This window comes from Pararge aegeria, chromosome 5 (assembly GCF_905163445.1).
Source record: "Pararge aegeria chromosome 5, ilParAegt1.1, whole genome shotgun sequence".
In the NCBI taxonomy this organism is placed as follows: Eukaryota; Metazoa; Arthropoda; class Insecta; order Lepidoptera; family Nymphalidae; genus Pararge; species Pararge aegeria.
The window spans coordinates 19915996-19930761 of record NC_053184.1 but is presented as its reverse complement, the minus strand read 5'-3'; the positions used below and the strand labels follow the sequence as shown (position 1 = coordinate 19930761).

General features: G+C 38.2%; 1 protein-coding gene across 1 annotated transcript; it reads left to right on the top strand.

The window, feature by feature from the left end:
• Window positions 1-5416: 5416 nt before the first annotated feature.
• LOC120623844 (trypsin beta-like) lies at window positions 5417-13467 on the top strand. The gene is made up of 7 exons (XM_039890109.1): window positions 5417-5479; window positions 6788-7064; window positions 7349-7372; window positions 8161-8308; window positions 11157-11409; window positions 11888-12043; window positions 13273-13467. Exons 2-7 carry the CDS (start codon window positions 6845-6847, stop codon window positions 13447-13449), a joined length of 978 nt encoding a protein of 325 aa, XP_039746043.1. The 5' UTR covers window positions 5417-5479; window positions 6788-6844; the 3' UTR covers window positions 13450-13467.
• Window positions 13468-14766: the final 1299 nt, after the last annotated feature.

The following is a 14766-nucleotide window of genomic DNA, read 5'->3' as shown; positions in this document are numbered from 1 at the left end:
AAATATAATCAACATGTTACTCATTAAAACGCATATTAACCTTCGGGGAAGACCAAACTTTGAATTATTTTCGTTAAACTTTGAAATATTTTTACAGAGCAACCTTCAACAGTATTTCGTGATTCGGTTTCACGTTATTTATTAACTCAATTACCTTATAGCATAACGTAATGGATCACAAGGTCCTGGGTACCGGATCGAAGATAGATCTAATCCCGGGTCACTATAACATTCTATTTTTTCTGTTAAAGTGTTCTCAGTACCAGCCCGGAGACACGACGGAGTTGTGCTCGAAGAGGCATAAAAAACATCCGAATAGCCTCCTCCTTTTTGAAGAAAGTCGGTTAAAATATGTTCATCCTACGTAACTAGGACCCAGATAAATAAACAGTGAAGTAATCTTCCGATTACATTTTTAAGGAGATATACGTATAACCTCCGTATAACACAGTGCATTGTCGCAGAGCCTCCCGTCATTCAGGCTAACACAAAGGGGTGACTAGCATCATAGTAGCATGCTGTCACTTAAGGGCCCCGGGCTTTGACCCGCCCTCTGCCGGAGTGACATTGTTAACTTGTTTGAACTGAGCCTTTTGCGACACTTGATTACGTTTCATTTACTCATTTATTCGTTTTAAGCAATCTCATGATTCCTAGCTTTACTGTTGGCCATAGACCACCTCTCTCTCTTTTGTTTGAAGTTATACTTCGTTTGGCGGGTTAAGGAAAAATGGTGAGAATAAACGATGCGCGCGCACACCGTCACAAAAAACCGACACCATTTTAGTTTTTCTAAAAAAGGTTTGACAGTAGACTTTCAATAATTCAAACAATACCTTTTTTTTTTCTATTGTTAGTGTGGTTTTCTCTACAAACGTAGAGTAAGTTGTTACGCTAAAGAAATATGACATCTTACGCGTCTACATAAGTACACACACGTTTTTTAAAAGTTATTATTGATGGACCAAACAGCTGGCCCGCCATGTTTATGGTTAGTTGAAAACCATCGCCTAAAACTCCGCAGGCATGCACAGATAATAATAAGACGTTAATGGTAAGCCAAAAAGACACGAACGTTTAGGAGGCAGGAGGGGTTTTTACCGGTAGGAGTCTGGCTACATGTGTTGTGCAAGAAAGGCACCGGTGCGTCCCTAGGAGATCCCGGAGCCTCCCAATATGTAATATGAACTGAGGCTGGCTACCGAGGGGCTTTTAGTGGATAGAAAAATCCCACATAACCCAAATTCTGCCGCAGAGAATCGGGTATCTTTTAAGAAGCTTTCCCCCGCCGTCAACAAAAAAAAGGAGTCTGGCACTATCCATAAGATATCCATGAGGATTTTCCCCTCCTAATAGTAATAAGAAGAAGAAAAATAGGTCATGCAGAGAACACGTCTTACAATTTGACACCCTGTGTCCATCGACCTAATGCGTAAGTGTTAGGCCTCATGAGCCGGAATTACACCGGAAACCAAGCCCTTCAGACCGGAGCACATCAATACTGTTGCTCAACAACAGAAATAAGCTTTTTGTCTGGCTTTGGCCGTGGCTAGTTTTGTGTTACCACCCTACCGACAAAGAAGGTATGTTTGTATGACTACCATACTCCCCATCTGGGTAGCCAGCTACAATCTTAGATTTCATCATCACTTACTATCAGGTGAGATTGCAGTCAAGGGCTAACTTGTACTTAGTAAAAAAAAGTTAAAAAAAAATATAAACTTCCCCAGACGAGCTCCACCTCAAAAAGCTCGACTGATGTTTTCTTTAACTAGAATAATAAACCTGTTTCCGAGTATCTCTTTAAGGTATTCATTCTATCTTTAAGGTGGCATTGGGTGCGGCAATGCCTGCACTGAGGATGCCATGAATACGTTGGAAATGATGAGGCTTATGTTAGTGATAAACGCGATGATAGTTATAGCTATCATGGTGCTTTCCGAAAAGGTATAATAGTCGGATGTTTGAGATGACTCTTCGCCAGTTTACGATCTATTGTAATGTACTGTACTGTACTGTGAAGATTTTATAGTTTAATAATGCTTCAGTGCCAGCACACCCGAGAGTAGGTAAGTAAAGCCAACGCGGGTATCTCGAATATATTCTTCTAATGTATAATACCGACGCAGTACAATGGTAAAGAGTGATGAAGGAATTAAATCGAACAGATAGTTCTTGGAAACATCCTCCGAAATATATCTTGTAAAATACCGATTGATAGGCATTAATAGCAACCTTTTCCTATGAAACTTTAGTAGTCATTTTCTTTTAATCAAAATCTTTTCTTTTTGCTTTGAAGTTTACCGTACTACGGCTAACTACGGCCACATAAGTTACCTTTACAAATCTACAACCGCCTTAAGTAGGAAAATAGCAAAATTGAAATGTAGCGAAAAAGGTGAAATAATTAAAAGCGCCTTGAGAAAAACAATATCTACGACGCGAAGTGGTGCTTCAACTTTATAGTTAGAAATCCGAGAGTTTGCTTATCGAATTTCAATTAAATGTATTTTCCACTGAGTACAGAGATAAAATATCTCGTCGATATTACATAATACCAATTGATCCGTTTATTTCATGTACCACTCCACTAGAAGCACTTTTGAAATTAAATAAATAAATATCTACGACAATACACACACCGCCCAAAAGTAATAAGCGTAATATTTTTATGAATAATTTACATTAATACTTTTAAAATACAGATAAACACATTGAAATACATTCATGTTCATCACACAAAAAAAATCCAGTTGTAGGAATCGAACCCACGGCCTTGGACTCAGAAAGCAGGGTCGCTGCCCACTGCGCCAATCAGTAGCCCGAAAAAAGGCAATTATTATTAAGTGATCCTACCTAGAAACCTGCAAGCAACTCTTCATTTCTATTATACCTATTTATAAATAAAAATATATTATTATGCGAAAAGCAATGTAAAGTCTGCTAATCCGCCCTTAAGCTAAGGCCTAAACCCTTCTCATTCTAAGAGGAAACCCGTGCCAGGTTGCGGGTAGGTAATGTGTTGACAATTATGATTATATTGGATGGAAGCAGGCGTTTCCTTGCGGATTTCGGACTTCGGATAGCGATAAGTCAGCCAAATTGTATGCCTGTGTTGAGTTTTTTTTTATTTCTGAAGCGGTGATAGCTCGGTACCTACTAGAGCTTGACTTCACTTTCGGGGTGCCGAGTTCGAATCCCAGCACGCACCTCTTATTTTTCAAAGTTATGCGCGTTTTAAGTAATTCGAATACCACTTGCATCAACGGTGAAGGAAAACATCATGAGTAAACTAGCATGGCCGAGAGTTTCTACATTATGTTCTCAAAGGTGTGTAGTCCACCAATCCGCACTGGGCCAGCTTGGTGGACCTTAACCCCTTCTCATAGTGGGAGAGGACCCGTGCCCTGTAGTGGGCCGGTAATGGGTTGATATGATGATGGTGTTGTACAACAAGAGAAAATTCATTAATTCATAGCGACTTTCAATATTTTATCGACGTAGTCTACAATTTCTCAACAACAATCATTAATTTACATTACACATTCCAAAGAGCATTAAAGGCAACAAAATCAAATAAAAGCAACTAATTCCAAGACCGCAACAACAGAATCTGTGAATAATTCAAAGTTAAGGAGAACTTGGGGACACCAGGGACATTTACAGGCTAGCTCGCAACCGAAACTTGGTCGAATGAAACAAATTTAATTACAGATTGGCGAGGGGCCGTGTTAGTACCTGAAAACTTGTTAATTACATTCTAGAGTGGATCTGGTAAGTTTAAAAACGCTCGGGGCCGGCAAATTTCGTTAATTTTCAAAGGCAACCTACGTTCTCTAACTACGAATGAAATTACGAGAGCGATTTCGGATCCTTAGAACTCCGGTAGTTTTTACTAAAAATTCTGAAAAGTACTCGGAATCTGTTATTCGATTTGTACTTCATCAAATATTGAATCACTTGCGTAAACATACTTTCATATAATTTTAGAAAAACTAAATGCTAATCGGGGTTATTTATTTACAAGGCAGCTAAAATCGCATGCCTAATGATTTAGGCGATATCTTTATAGCGTATATATCGTTCCACCAACTCTTGAGAGATTACTATTGGTATATGCCTAGGAGTCTCCTTAGATTAGGCGCTACTTATTTAGGCATTTCCTTGTTCGTCGTGAGTGAACGGGCACAAAACAACTTACAACAACAACTTAGTGTTAATTCTTACAAAACATAAAATTAATATTCTAATAACAATTCTGTATAGTAGGTCGGATCGAATAAACGTTTTTTTAACCGGCTTCAAAAGGAGGAGGTTCTCCATTCGTCGGAATCTTTTTTTTATGTATGTTACGCGATTACTCGAAGACGCCTGAGCCGATTTGAAAAATTCTTTATTTGGTTTACAGTGCATACTTTCCAGGTGGTAAATTTTATCGAAATCGGTCGAGCTAATATTAAAAAATCAACAATAATCTAACCCGAAGTAGCAAATTTATTTAGCTTTTTTAGTTCCTGGGTGTATTTTAAGTGTCAATGTCTTACTAACCCTACGGTTTTTAAAGCTAATAATTATGTTTATCTGATACAAGATGGATTTTTGAAGATCGTCATCCGCAGACTTTTTCATAGTATTCTGAAGGACAAACACGTCGCTTAAGTGTAGATGTACCTAACAAAAATCACCGCTTAAGATCGTCATTCAATTGAGCGAAACCGACCGGTATTTGAGGAACTGAACAATGCAAAATGCATTCTGACCACCGAACAACCATCAATTATTTTATTTGTAGGTAGGTATACCTACATTTTTAGTCAAAATCTATGACATGCAAATCTGAATTAACACATATTCATTTATACAATAACTAAAAAATCATCTAAATATGTCGACTGAATATAATAAAAAAGTCATTAATTTTACTATATGGAATAAAAAAAAATTATAATTATGGAAAGTCAATTAAAAATAACATATAAATTAAATTATTACCCAAGTAAATTATATTGTATTACTAAAGAACTCTCTTACTGATCCAGTTAACGATTGGTTTAATTGATTTTAACAACTTCGACTCGACTGAATTATATTTCCTCACCATCCAGTGGTGGCAGCATCAGCTCGAGATCTTTAAAATAGAAAACCGCTAGGCATAGAACATTAACTAAAAACAACCAATGAACATAAACGTGAGAAAATAAATGGCAAAAGACGAGAGGAAAGAACCCGTAAATCATTATAAAAAGATACTTCTTGTTAGAAATATAAAAGAACTTATGAATTCTGAAGCAAACCTTTCAAGAATAATAATAGAGATAAGTTTAATTGTTATTTTAGTTAACAGAACTGGCAATATAATTTCACGCTGGCTTACTTTTATGTTTGATTAATAAAAAAATATGTGAAATTACAATAACAACGGTGCGCTGTCTTATCTTTGTAGTAACAATGCGTAAACAATAGCTAAAGTAAGAATGACGTAAGGAATTGTTTATCAATTTAATAATATTGCTAAAGAAAGTAACTAAATAGAGTTTATCTATATAGACTTTGTTATGGTGTAATTTTAAAAATCCTAATGTTGTCTTAATATTTTTTTATTGTGTTGTTTTATCGGCTGATACACCACAGATTTCAAAAGCTAGAGTGTATGAGTTACGGTCCTGTGTTCCTCTTTTCTCTGTGTTTCTCTTACCCTAACTGACCTTATTGTCTCGGATAACACATAAAACATAGCGTGGATTCTTGTCAGAAAAAAAAACAAAACTGTGATATGAATATAACACCCGGATCTTATCCTGTAGATAAGTAGCTGTCGATTTTACATTGCGAGCAGTACTGTTGTGATTTTCTGTTGTGACGAAATGGATTCTTTTAAAATTTTATTTTGATTTTGGATGGGGTGGTGCAGACTGGGTGGTGTAACTATAAAGAAAGAAATAAATTTTATATTTGCCCACATTATTGCTTACAATTGTATACAAAAATAAATCTAACAAAAATACGAACAGTAACCATGTGGACAAATAGGGTTCCGCCTCAGCACGAAGACGCAGCGACCGGTTTTCAGTGGTACCCTGAGTGCTCACAGACGTGCTTACTAAAAAATCCACCAGAAGTATAGTACGGTCCTGCTACTATAGTGCTTTACACACACAAACACATACGGAAAAATAAATAGTTCAATGAATAGCCTCATAACTCGAATATTGATTTAATTATTTATTTTTTTAACAAAGCGAGTGCTAGGACTGTAATCCAGGATAAAAATTGCAGTTTGTTTGCGGTTCCTTTAAAAACATTCAGAAGAACATGAATTTGGTACTGAAGTACGCCAACAGCGCGTAAACTGCACGTTAAGTTGATTGGCAGCTCCGATGCAGTTATGTAAAATGCGACAAAATCTCTCCTGTTTGTGTTTATGAGATTGCTTTTTGTTAAACCTTCATTGTAGATTCCAACCGTTTACATTTTGGTCAAACATACCTACTTTACTAGGCAACGTGGTTCAGAGATTTTCGGAATGATAATTATTGAAACTGCCAAACTGTAATCAACCAATAATAATATTATAGATGCGAAAGTGTGTTTGTTTGTCTTTACGTTGCGCCCTAACTAAGTAACCAATTGACTTAATTTTTGGCATAGAGTTAGTTAAAAGGACGGAGATTAACATGGGCTACTTTATATTCCAGAAAAACAAACGGTTCCTACAGGATTAGTAGAAAAAACGTAATAAACGCAGACGAAGAATGCGGGCAACATCTAGGTTTAATAATCGTTTCAGGCCAAATACTGTCAAGTAGAATAATTATACAAAGATATCAATAAAAATAAAAAAACAATGTGTAATGCAGTGTTTAGGATAGCCATTGTGATGATCGTTGTGTTCGAAAGAGGAATCCAAGAGTCGATGAAAGCTCAGACTGTGGTAGAAGTGGACTACTCAGAGTTGGTTGGTGAGGCGGAGATGCATAAGAACAATATACTGAAGTTTCTGAACGAGACGCGCGTGCTACAGCATTATAAGTTGTTGTTTAAAAACTTGCTGAATAAACTATTAGGTAACTATTTGTAAAAACTAAGTTTTTAAAAGAAATTAAGAGAACTACTTTTTAAAAAAAGTTTTTAAAAAGTAACACTAATTTAACTACTTTTTAATTTTAAAAAAGGTAAAAGCTGGTCGCCTACAGACAGAGTTATTCCTTAGAAATCGATATACTCGAATCGAAATCGACAACTAGCCAATGTTCATTCGGTTAAGTGTTAAGTAGGTAACGTGTGAAATGTTTACCTAAAGTCTTCTTTTGTCTCATCTTAATTCTTATATTTTGTTATTCTTTTTCAGAAAACACCAAATCCGGTCGAAGAGGTATATATTTTACTTAATAAGTACCTTGTGTTTTTGCTTTACTGAATTCTCTATCTTTTCAACGAGAAGAATACAAAAATATTCAATACTGCGTAAAAAGTTGCGTCCAGTCACACAGACTAGACCACATTGTCCGCGGCCCCAAAACATTGCCACACAGAGTTGTACAAAGCAGTCCAACACACACTTCTTATTTTTTAACCCCCTAAGTAAAATGACGCGGCAACTTGTATGAGTAAAATATGTCCATGTTACGTGTGTCTGCGGTATAATACATCAAGCATATTTATTGACTGGTTATTGAATCAACGTTTTCCAAGGTGCAATTTTCCATCGTCAATTCTGGAGACAGATTGGTACAATGGTGTCATGGAGCACCTGGTTTTGTACCCTTGTATACCCTTCAACGGACAAGTCACAGAACAGTAACTATAATAATAAAGTAATCGCAGTAAGGAACCTTAGACTTGGCACGACTTTGTCTAGATTTCATTACTTTTTAGAGATAAACAAGCAGCTCCATCGAGACTTGGCTAGTTTTTTACAGAATGTTTTTGGTGGGATAGGTAAACACTTAAAATGTTTTGAATTAGTTAGTATGGTAAAATACAGTATGGCTTCTTTTGATTTAATAGTGTTACAGGGTGATTCTTTATGAAATATAGTTATGCACCCTTAAACAGTATTTCGTAATTCGTTTACACGTTGTTTATTATACTGTAATGACATAATGTGCTCTCAGACATAAAATTTGGGTTAAAGCCACATTCCCGTCGTCTTCGTCCCAGGTTCAACCCGCCGCATCGTGTCCGGGGTGAACACGTCCATTGCAGCCGTGCCCTGGCAAGTGTCACTGCGGGAGAAGACCTACCCTATCTGCGGAGGCTCGGTCATCACTGCACTGTGGTTGCTCACCGCGGCGCATTGTCTTTTGCGGTACGAAATTAGCTACTTGTGATACAAGTATGACAAGGTAACGAGCTAGGAAGCCCACCAGTCTAATTGTCTTGCTGAACTCAAAGTCAGTCATTTATTTTTTTATTCAAATAGGCACATAGGCGGCACTTTTGATACGAACAGCATTATCATACCAACCCATTCCCGGCCATGGGTCTGCTCCCATAATGAGAAGGGGTTAAGACCGTAATCCAACACGCAGGCCAAGCACGGTTTGGTGGACTCCACACACCTTTGTTAACATTATTAAGAACTCTCAGGCGTGCAGGTTTTCTCCCAATGTTTTCTTTCATCGTTGAAGCAAGTGATATTTAAATTAGAACGAATTAAATTAGGGACCTTACCTCATAGGATCATGTCTATAGTAAGTAGGTAAGCTCTTCACGAGACACAAATTGATTAAAACGCACATAACTTAGAAAAGTTAAAGGTGCGGCTGGGATTAGAACTCGGCCTCCCCGAAAGCTAAGTCGATGTCCTGCCCGCTGGGCTATCGCTGCCTTTTTATTACTATACCCATGCCACTTCATAATATGACTACCTACTTGCCACTACAATATGATAGTATTGTGTAGGTAATAGAATATGCAACAGTAAGTTGTCAGTTACCTAGTTCAATGTTGTACGAAAAAGTTTTAATCGATGCACGATGATAAAAAACCAGTGCTTCAAAAACACTATCTTCATAAACTACCGAGTTCCCGTACATACCTACTATTGTTTTCCATCCGGCATCCTGAATTTAAAAGGCCGTCCCACATTCGGTAAAAGGACCTCGCCCCGTGAATTGCAGCCTTCCACAATATCAATTTATCCTCGAGGGGTGAATAGTATTTTTTTCGATGCAAAACAGCGATCGCCTCCGCTCGGAGAGATACACTACAAGCCGTATATTTTGCCCGTTCAATGTCGGTGCCTCTTTACGAGGGCACTAAAGAAATTTATTATCACATACTTGGAAAACGATACGTTTCCCCGAATAGTGGGCTTGTTCCCAGGGAATAGGACATCTCGGGGATATTAAAGACATCTGTTTCCTTTTTTTCCTTTTCAGTTTTGCGTTGACTTGATGGATCGTCTGGATCTTGGGTTTTTTTGTCGTAATTAGATTTATTTATGAGTTGGTCTCAAAAGCACCCAACCTTTACCACCGAATTCAAACTTAATTCAATTAAAAAATCATTTATTTCATGTAGGACTAGTTTATGATCATTTTTGTAAAGTCAAGTCAGAATAAAATTTAATTCAAAGTTCTTTAATTATTTTGGCATAATATCACAGGCACTTATTAAGTCCACTCACAGTAAATTAGTTTAATACTAATGAAGTAAGATCAATTCATACCCAAGGTTTTTTATCGTTTGAGTAATACTTAACATTATAATCGGATTTTTCTGTAAACGTTTTACATAAACTTTAAACTTATTTGGATTATGGAGACATTTCAAAGATTTCATTTGGTAATTTGTTATAAAATGAGCCCTTCCATAAATTAGTAATTTTATTTAGCCTAGTAAACTGCACAACGTGTTTATTGTTGCTTCTAATGTTCATATTGCTACAGTCCATTTTCTTTTTAAATTTTGTTTTATTTTTATCGACATAAATTAAATTTTCAAATAAATCAATCAATGATCACAATTCATACTACAATTGCAAAGCAATATTTGGATAGAAGCAGGCAGTAGTAACGTATCAAATCAAGTGAAACAGATGTAACTTTGCGGAATTCCATTCTATGAAAATTAAGCTTAATCTGCTATACTCCGCGAAAAGCAGAAAAATTTACTACGATTTATCATTAAACAAATGTTCTTTGTAAAGTCAAATAGTCAAGTAATATTTTCTGAGGATGCTCGATTGTCAGAGCGAGTTTACATATTTACATATTGATGATTACATATTGCACCGTTCAGATTCTCCCTCTCTACGCTTTTCGCGGAGTATAGCTAATTAAGGTAAAAGTTTATGGTAAAGTATATTTATTAGGCTTTGACCTTTTTCACTTAGCAATAGCGCATCGGATTGACGAAATTTATCTGTTGACGGAATCCATGCTACTATTATAAATGTGAAAGTATGTTTGTTTGTTTGTTTGGCCTTACTATACGTCCTAACGAAGCCACTAGTCGACTTAATATTTAGTATAGAGTTAGATTTAAGGACGGGGAATAACATAAGCTACTTTTTATCCTAGAGCAAAAAGGTTTCGAAGGGTATTTTTAATAAATGCGGAAGAAAACGCTAGTTATTTAGCTACATACAACAGCTAGTTATTCTATATATCTAGGCTTCTCATAATATAATTCATTCATTCACGATCTGTACGGAACAACTTTTTCCACGGCTGAGTAAAAAAAAAAAAACAATCCGTACGACGCTGAGTGACTCTGAGCCTTCTTATCAGGCCCATTGCTAGCGGTCGTTAAGTATGGGCCCCATAAGAATGCTCCGAGTCACTCAGTCGGCAATGGAGAAAGCTATGCTAAGAGTATCTCTACGTGATCAAATCAGAAATGAGGAGATCCGTGGAAGAACTATAGTTACCGACATAGCATATCGAGTTGCGAAGTTGAAGTGGCAATGGGCGGGGGACATAGCTCGGAGAACCGATGGACATTGGGGTCTTACGGTGCTGGAACGGCGACTCCGCACCGGTAAACGCAGCGTAGGTCAGCCCCCAACGAGATGACATCAGACGAGTCGCTGGGAGCTGCCGGAGGCAAGCGACCCAGGACCGTGTATTGTGGAACTCCCTAAAAAGATCTATGTCCAGCAATGGACGTCGATTGGTTGAAATGATGATAATGACGATGACTACAAGCAGGCCTAAAGCAAGTGAACTGAGCGTCCGTCTCGGCTCATCGTGGAAGACGCACGGCGGAGAAATGTATGACGTCAAAGAATCCTATGTGCATCCGAAGTACGTGAGGATCACCAAAGTGAATGACGTTGGACTGGTCAAGCTTTACTCTCCGCTCCGCTTCTCCGCGAGAATTCTGCCGATAAGTATTGTGGCGAGGGAAGAGCGGCTGCCAGCGAATCAAGCTGCTATTGTGTCAGGATGGGGAAAGTTAAGGGTAAGGAATGTTAACACATCCTTTTTTGATTTCAGCAAGCGAGTCAATTCAAGTCAACCTTTTTTTTTAATCTATGGACCGCAATAACACCCTTAAATAATTGATGCGGCCTAAGATGGAGCGCGCTTGCCTAGGAAATGCCTATTCACTATTGATTTGAAGGAACCCAAATTATAAGTATCGGGGAAGACGAAAACCGGAAGGGCGTTCCAGATCTTTGCGGTGCAATTTAGGAACGAGCAAAACGCTTTGTACGCGTCCAAGAGACATCAAATACGTAACGATGCCTTGGTAGAAAGGTGAAGAAGGAACCAAATTAGTTCCTGAACACTCTCTCCGAAATAAATCTTGTAGAAGACAGACAACTTAACACATTTAATAAAAAATATTGTGTAAGTGGGTTTTGGGAGTTATATTGAACCCAGACTCTTAATCGGTTTCTATGCTGCACTGTACCGCAACGCTGAATCGCTTGCAGGAGGGTGGACCGAGTGCAACGTTCTTGCAATCGTCGACGATCAAAACAATCGCAATGAAGCTTTGCCTCAACTCCGGCCTCGACCGGAATCCCATAGACCCGGCGTCTATGTTCTGCGCTGGCTCGTTCATTCAACCATCGCCTGATGCATGTCAGGTAATATTTTTTATTCGATTTTTACTAAGCGATTTATTAGGATCCTTTTCCTGATATGGAGATTTCAGAACGCGTGCGTTGTACAGCGCTTCTACAATAATCTGCATCCCGTAGGAGTGCAGCCCACGTGGAAGGAAAAGGTAGGTATATGAAATGACAGGTTACGGGCGGGCAGAATTATGCATGACAGAAAAGGGGAATTTAGGCCATGACACATTTCTTAATTTTAATCTAAACCGGTGGTGATGTGATGATGCAGTGTAAAATGGTAGCGGGCTGACCTGTTTAAGGGTATGGCACTTACATTTTACCTTCACCCCTTGTTCTGTACAGGAATAGAGTTCTTAATTTTTAGATATAATTCGGATAAAACTATCTGGAGAATCGTGCTTGTTTTATATTTTAGTTCATTGGGTTTGTTTTGTTTTGAGCCTGCTATAGAAATAACCGATGCAGCTCATTGGTTACTTACTGCACCGCCGCGCCTCAAGCGGTATAAAGTACTCACTAATCGGATCAATCTCTGTGGTTGATATTCACTGACTCCCATGAAAACATATCTTTTTTGGTGATATCTCTCGTGCCTTCATAGTTTTTGGTGATAAGTGATACTGACACGTCTGGACTCATAATTAATAACCAGATTACTGTGCGATCGAGGTTGCGAAAAGTTCAGAAACAACCAGACCCAATACCTATCCCGGCATCCATGCGGCCCTACAGGCAGGCAGGCAAATTCAATTCAATTCAAGTCATTTATTTCAAGTAGGCCTAATATAAGTCCTATTGAAACGTCAAGTCAGTCTGTTTGTAGTGACTCTACCACCGGATCGGCACGCAGATTCCACCGAGAAGGGCCGTCAAAAAACTCAGCAGATTACTCTTTTTCAACATAGATTTACAGTTTACAATCTTTTTCTATCTTGGGGGAGTATCTGGTGGGAGTTGAGAGCGGAGCCTTCTTCCAAGCAGCCTTGTCGTTAATAAAATCATCAATCGTACCTTTAGTAAGCACGATATTTTTAAATATGCTTTAACATGTTTAAACTTATGCATTGGTAGGGCCAAAATTACCTTGGGAATCAAATTACAAAAGCATATACTCAATCCCACAAATTACTTCTGCACCTTTCGCAAACGATGTCGCGAACTAATGTCCATTTCGAGGCGGTTAAGGTTTATGTACTCACGTAACATCCCCTATTGAACACCGCTAATATTTTTACCAGGGGGACAGCGGGGGCCCGATCGTAAGCGAGGGCGTGCTGATCGGCGTGGTGTCGTGGGGGCTTGGCTGCGCGCGCGGCAACTTCCCCGGAGTGTACTCGCGCCTTGCGCAGCCGCTGATCTGGGACTGGGTGCACGCGCACGTAACACGTAACATTGATAACAACGTTACTCAGTAACAAGCTGCCAGAAGCCGGACTTCGTTCAATACTTATAAGTACTACTATATATAATATATATACGTGTACTATACTATAGTACACGTAATATATCTTCGTAGTAGAATAGCTTTTTGTGGCAGAGTTCGTTCGGGGAAGTACTACCGCCATGCTTACTTCTGCCGCCTATAAACAGCATTGTTGCAATGCTGTGTTCCGCAGGGTGAATACGTATCTCGCGACAGCAATGCGACAAGCGTAAATCTTGCAATCACTGCTGTCAAACGTCACTTTTCCATACAATAAATAAACAAAAGTGACGTTTGACCTGCATTGATTGCAAGATTTACGCCTGTCGCATTGCTGTCGCGAGATACGTAATCATCCTGCCGGTCTGAACGGCGCGGCGTTGTTGCCTCTTTAATTACAGACAAATGAGGCTTAGCACCAACGTCCCAGGTTGATGGACACACAGTGCGGCACGTTGCAGGACGTGGCTCGCGCGAAGTGTTGCTTTGTTTACAGACGATGTAGGTTATATACTTAACAACAATGTGGGCCATCAGGTTGGTCTGTCAATCAATACTATAAATAAAAACAAATGGAAAACCAATAAACCAAATACCACTAGTCAAGTCTTTTCATTTGATACCCGTATCATATCTTGCCCACGTTTAGCTGACTTTTAAAACTATTGACAATTTGGATCATTCATCAACGTCTTAGAAACAGGGACTTAGAGAAAAGCGATGATTTTCTTTAAAAAAAAATCTAGAATAGGCATAGTACTTTTAATATTATATATACAACATTTTGTCTATATTTATCTACTATACAACAAATAAAATTTGTGCTTTATATTATTACATAAAGTGTATATTATTCTAACATAATATAATTAGTAAGTACATTTATATAAGTAATACTGTAAATATACAACAATAATAGATACTTGTAAAATTTTTACATAGTTCATTATAATATCTAAATTATTTAGGTAACAGTTTGGTTAGTTATAAAAAAAAATATGAAGGACATAAGGCATCAAATCAATTTTTTTTTATCTATGGCGGCACCAGTCAAACTTAGGTCTGATGCCTAGACACCTACATGGTCCATGCAGTGATAGATTGTCACAGGTAGTGATAATTATTGGGGTCGATTTCTTAACGTGCTCTCTTAAGCACGGGAGGGAGCTTTCCTTTTTTATTTTCCTAACTCCGAGTGGCACTGAGAATATCTTGACAGAAAAACACAACCATCAACCCTTTACTTACCAGCCCACTGCAGGGGTCTCATCTCAGAATGAGAAGGGTTAGGGCCGTAATCCACTACGCT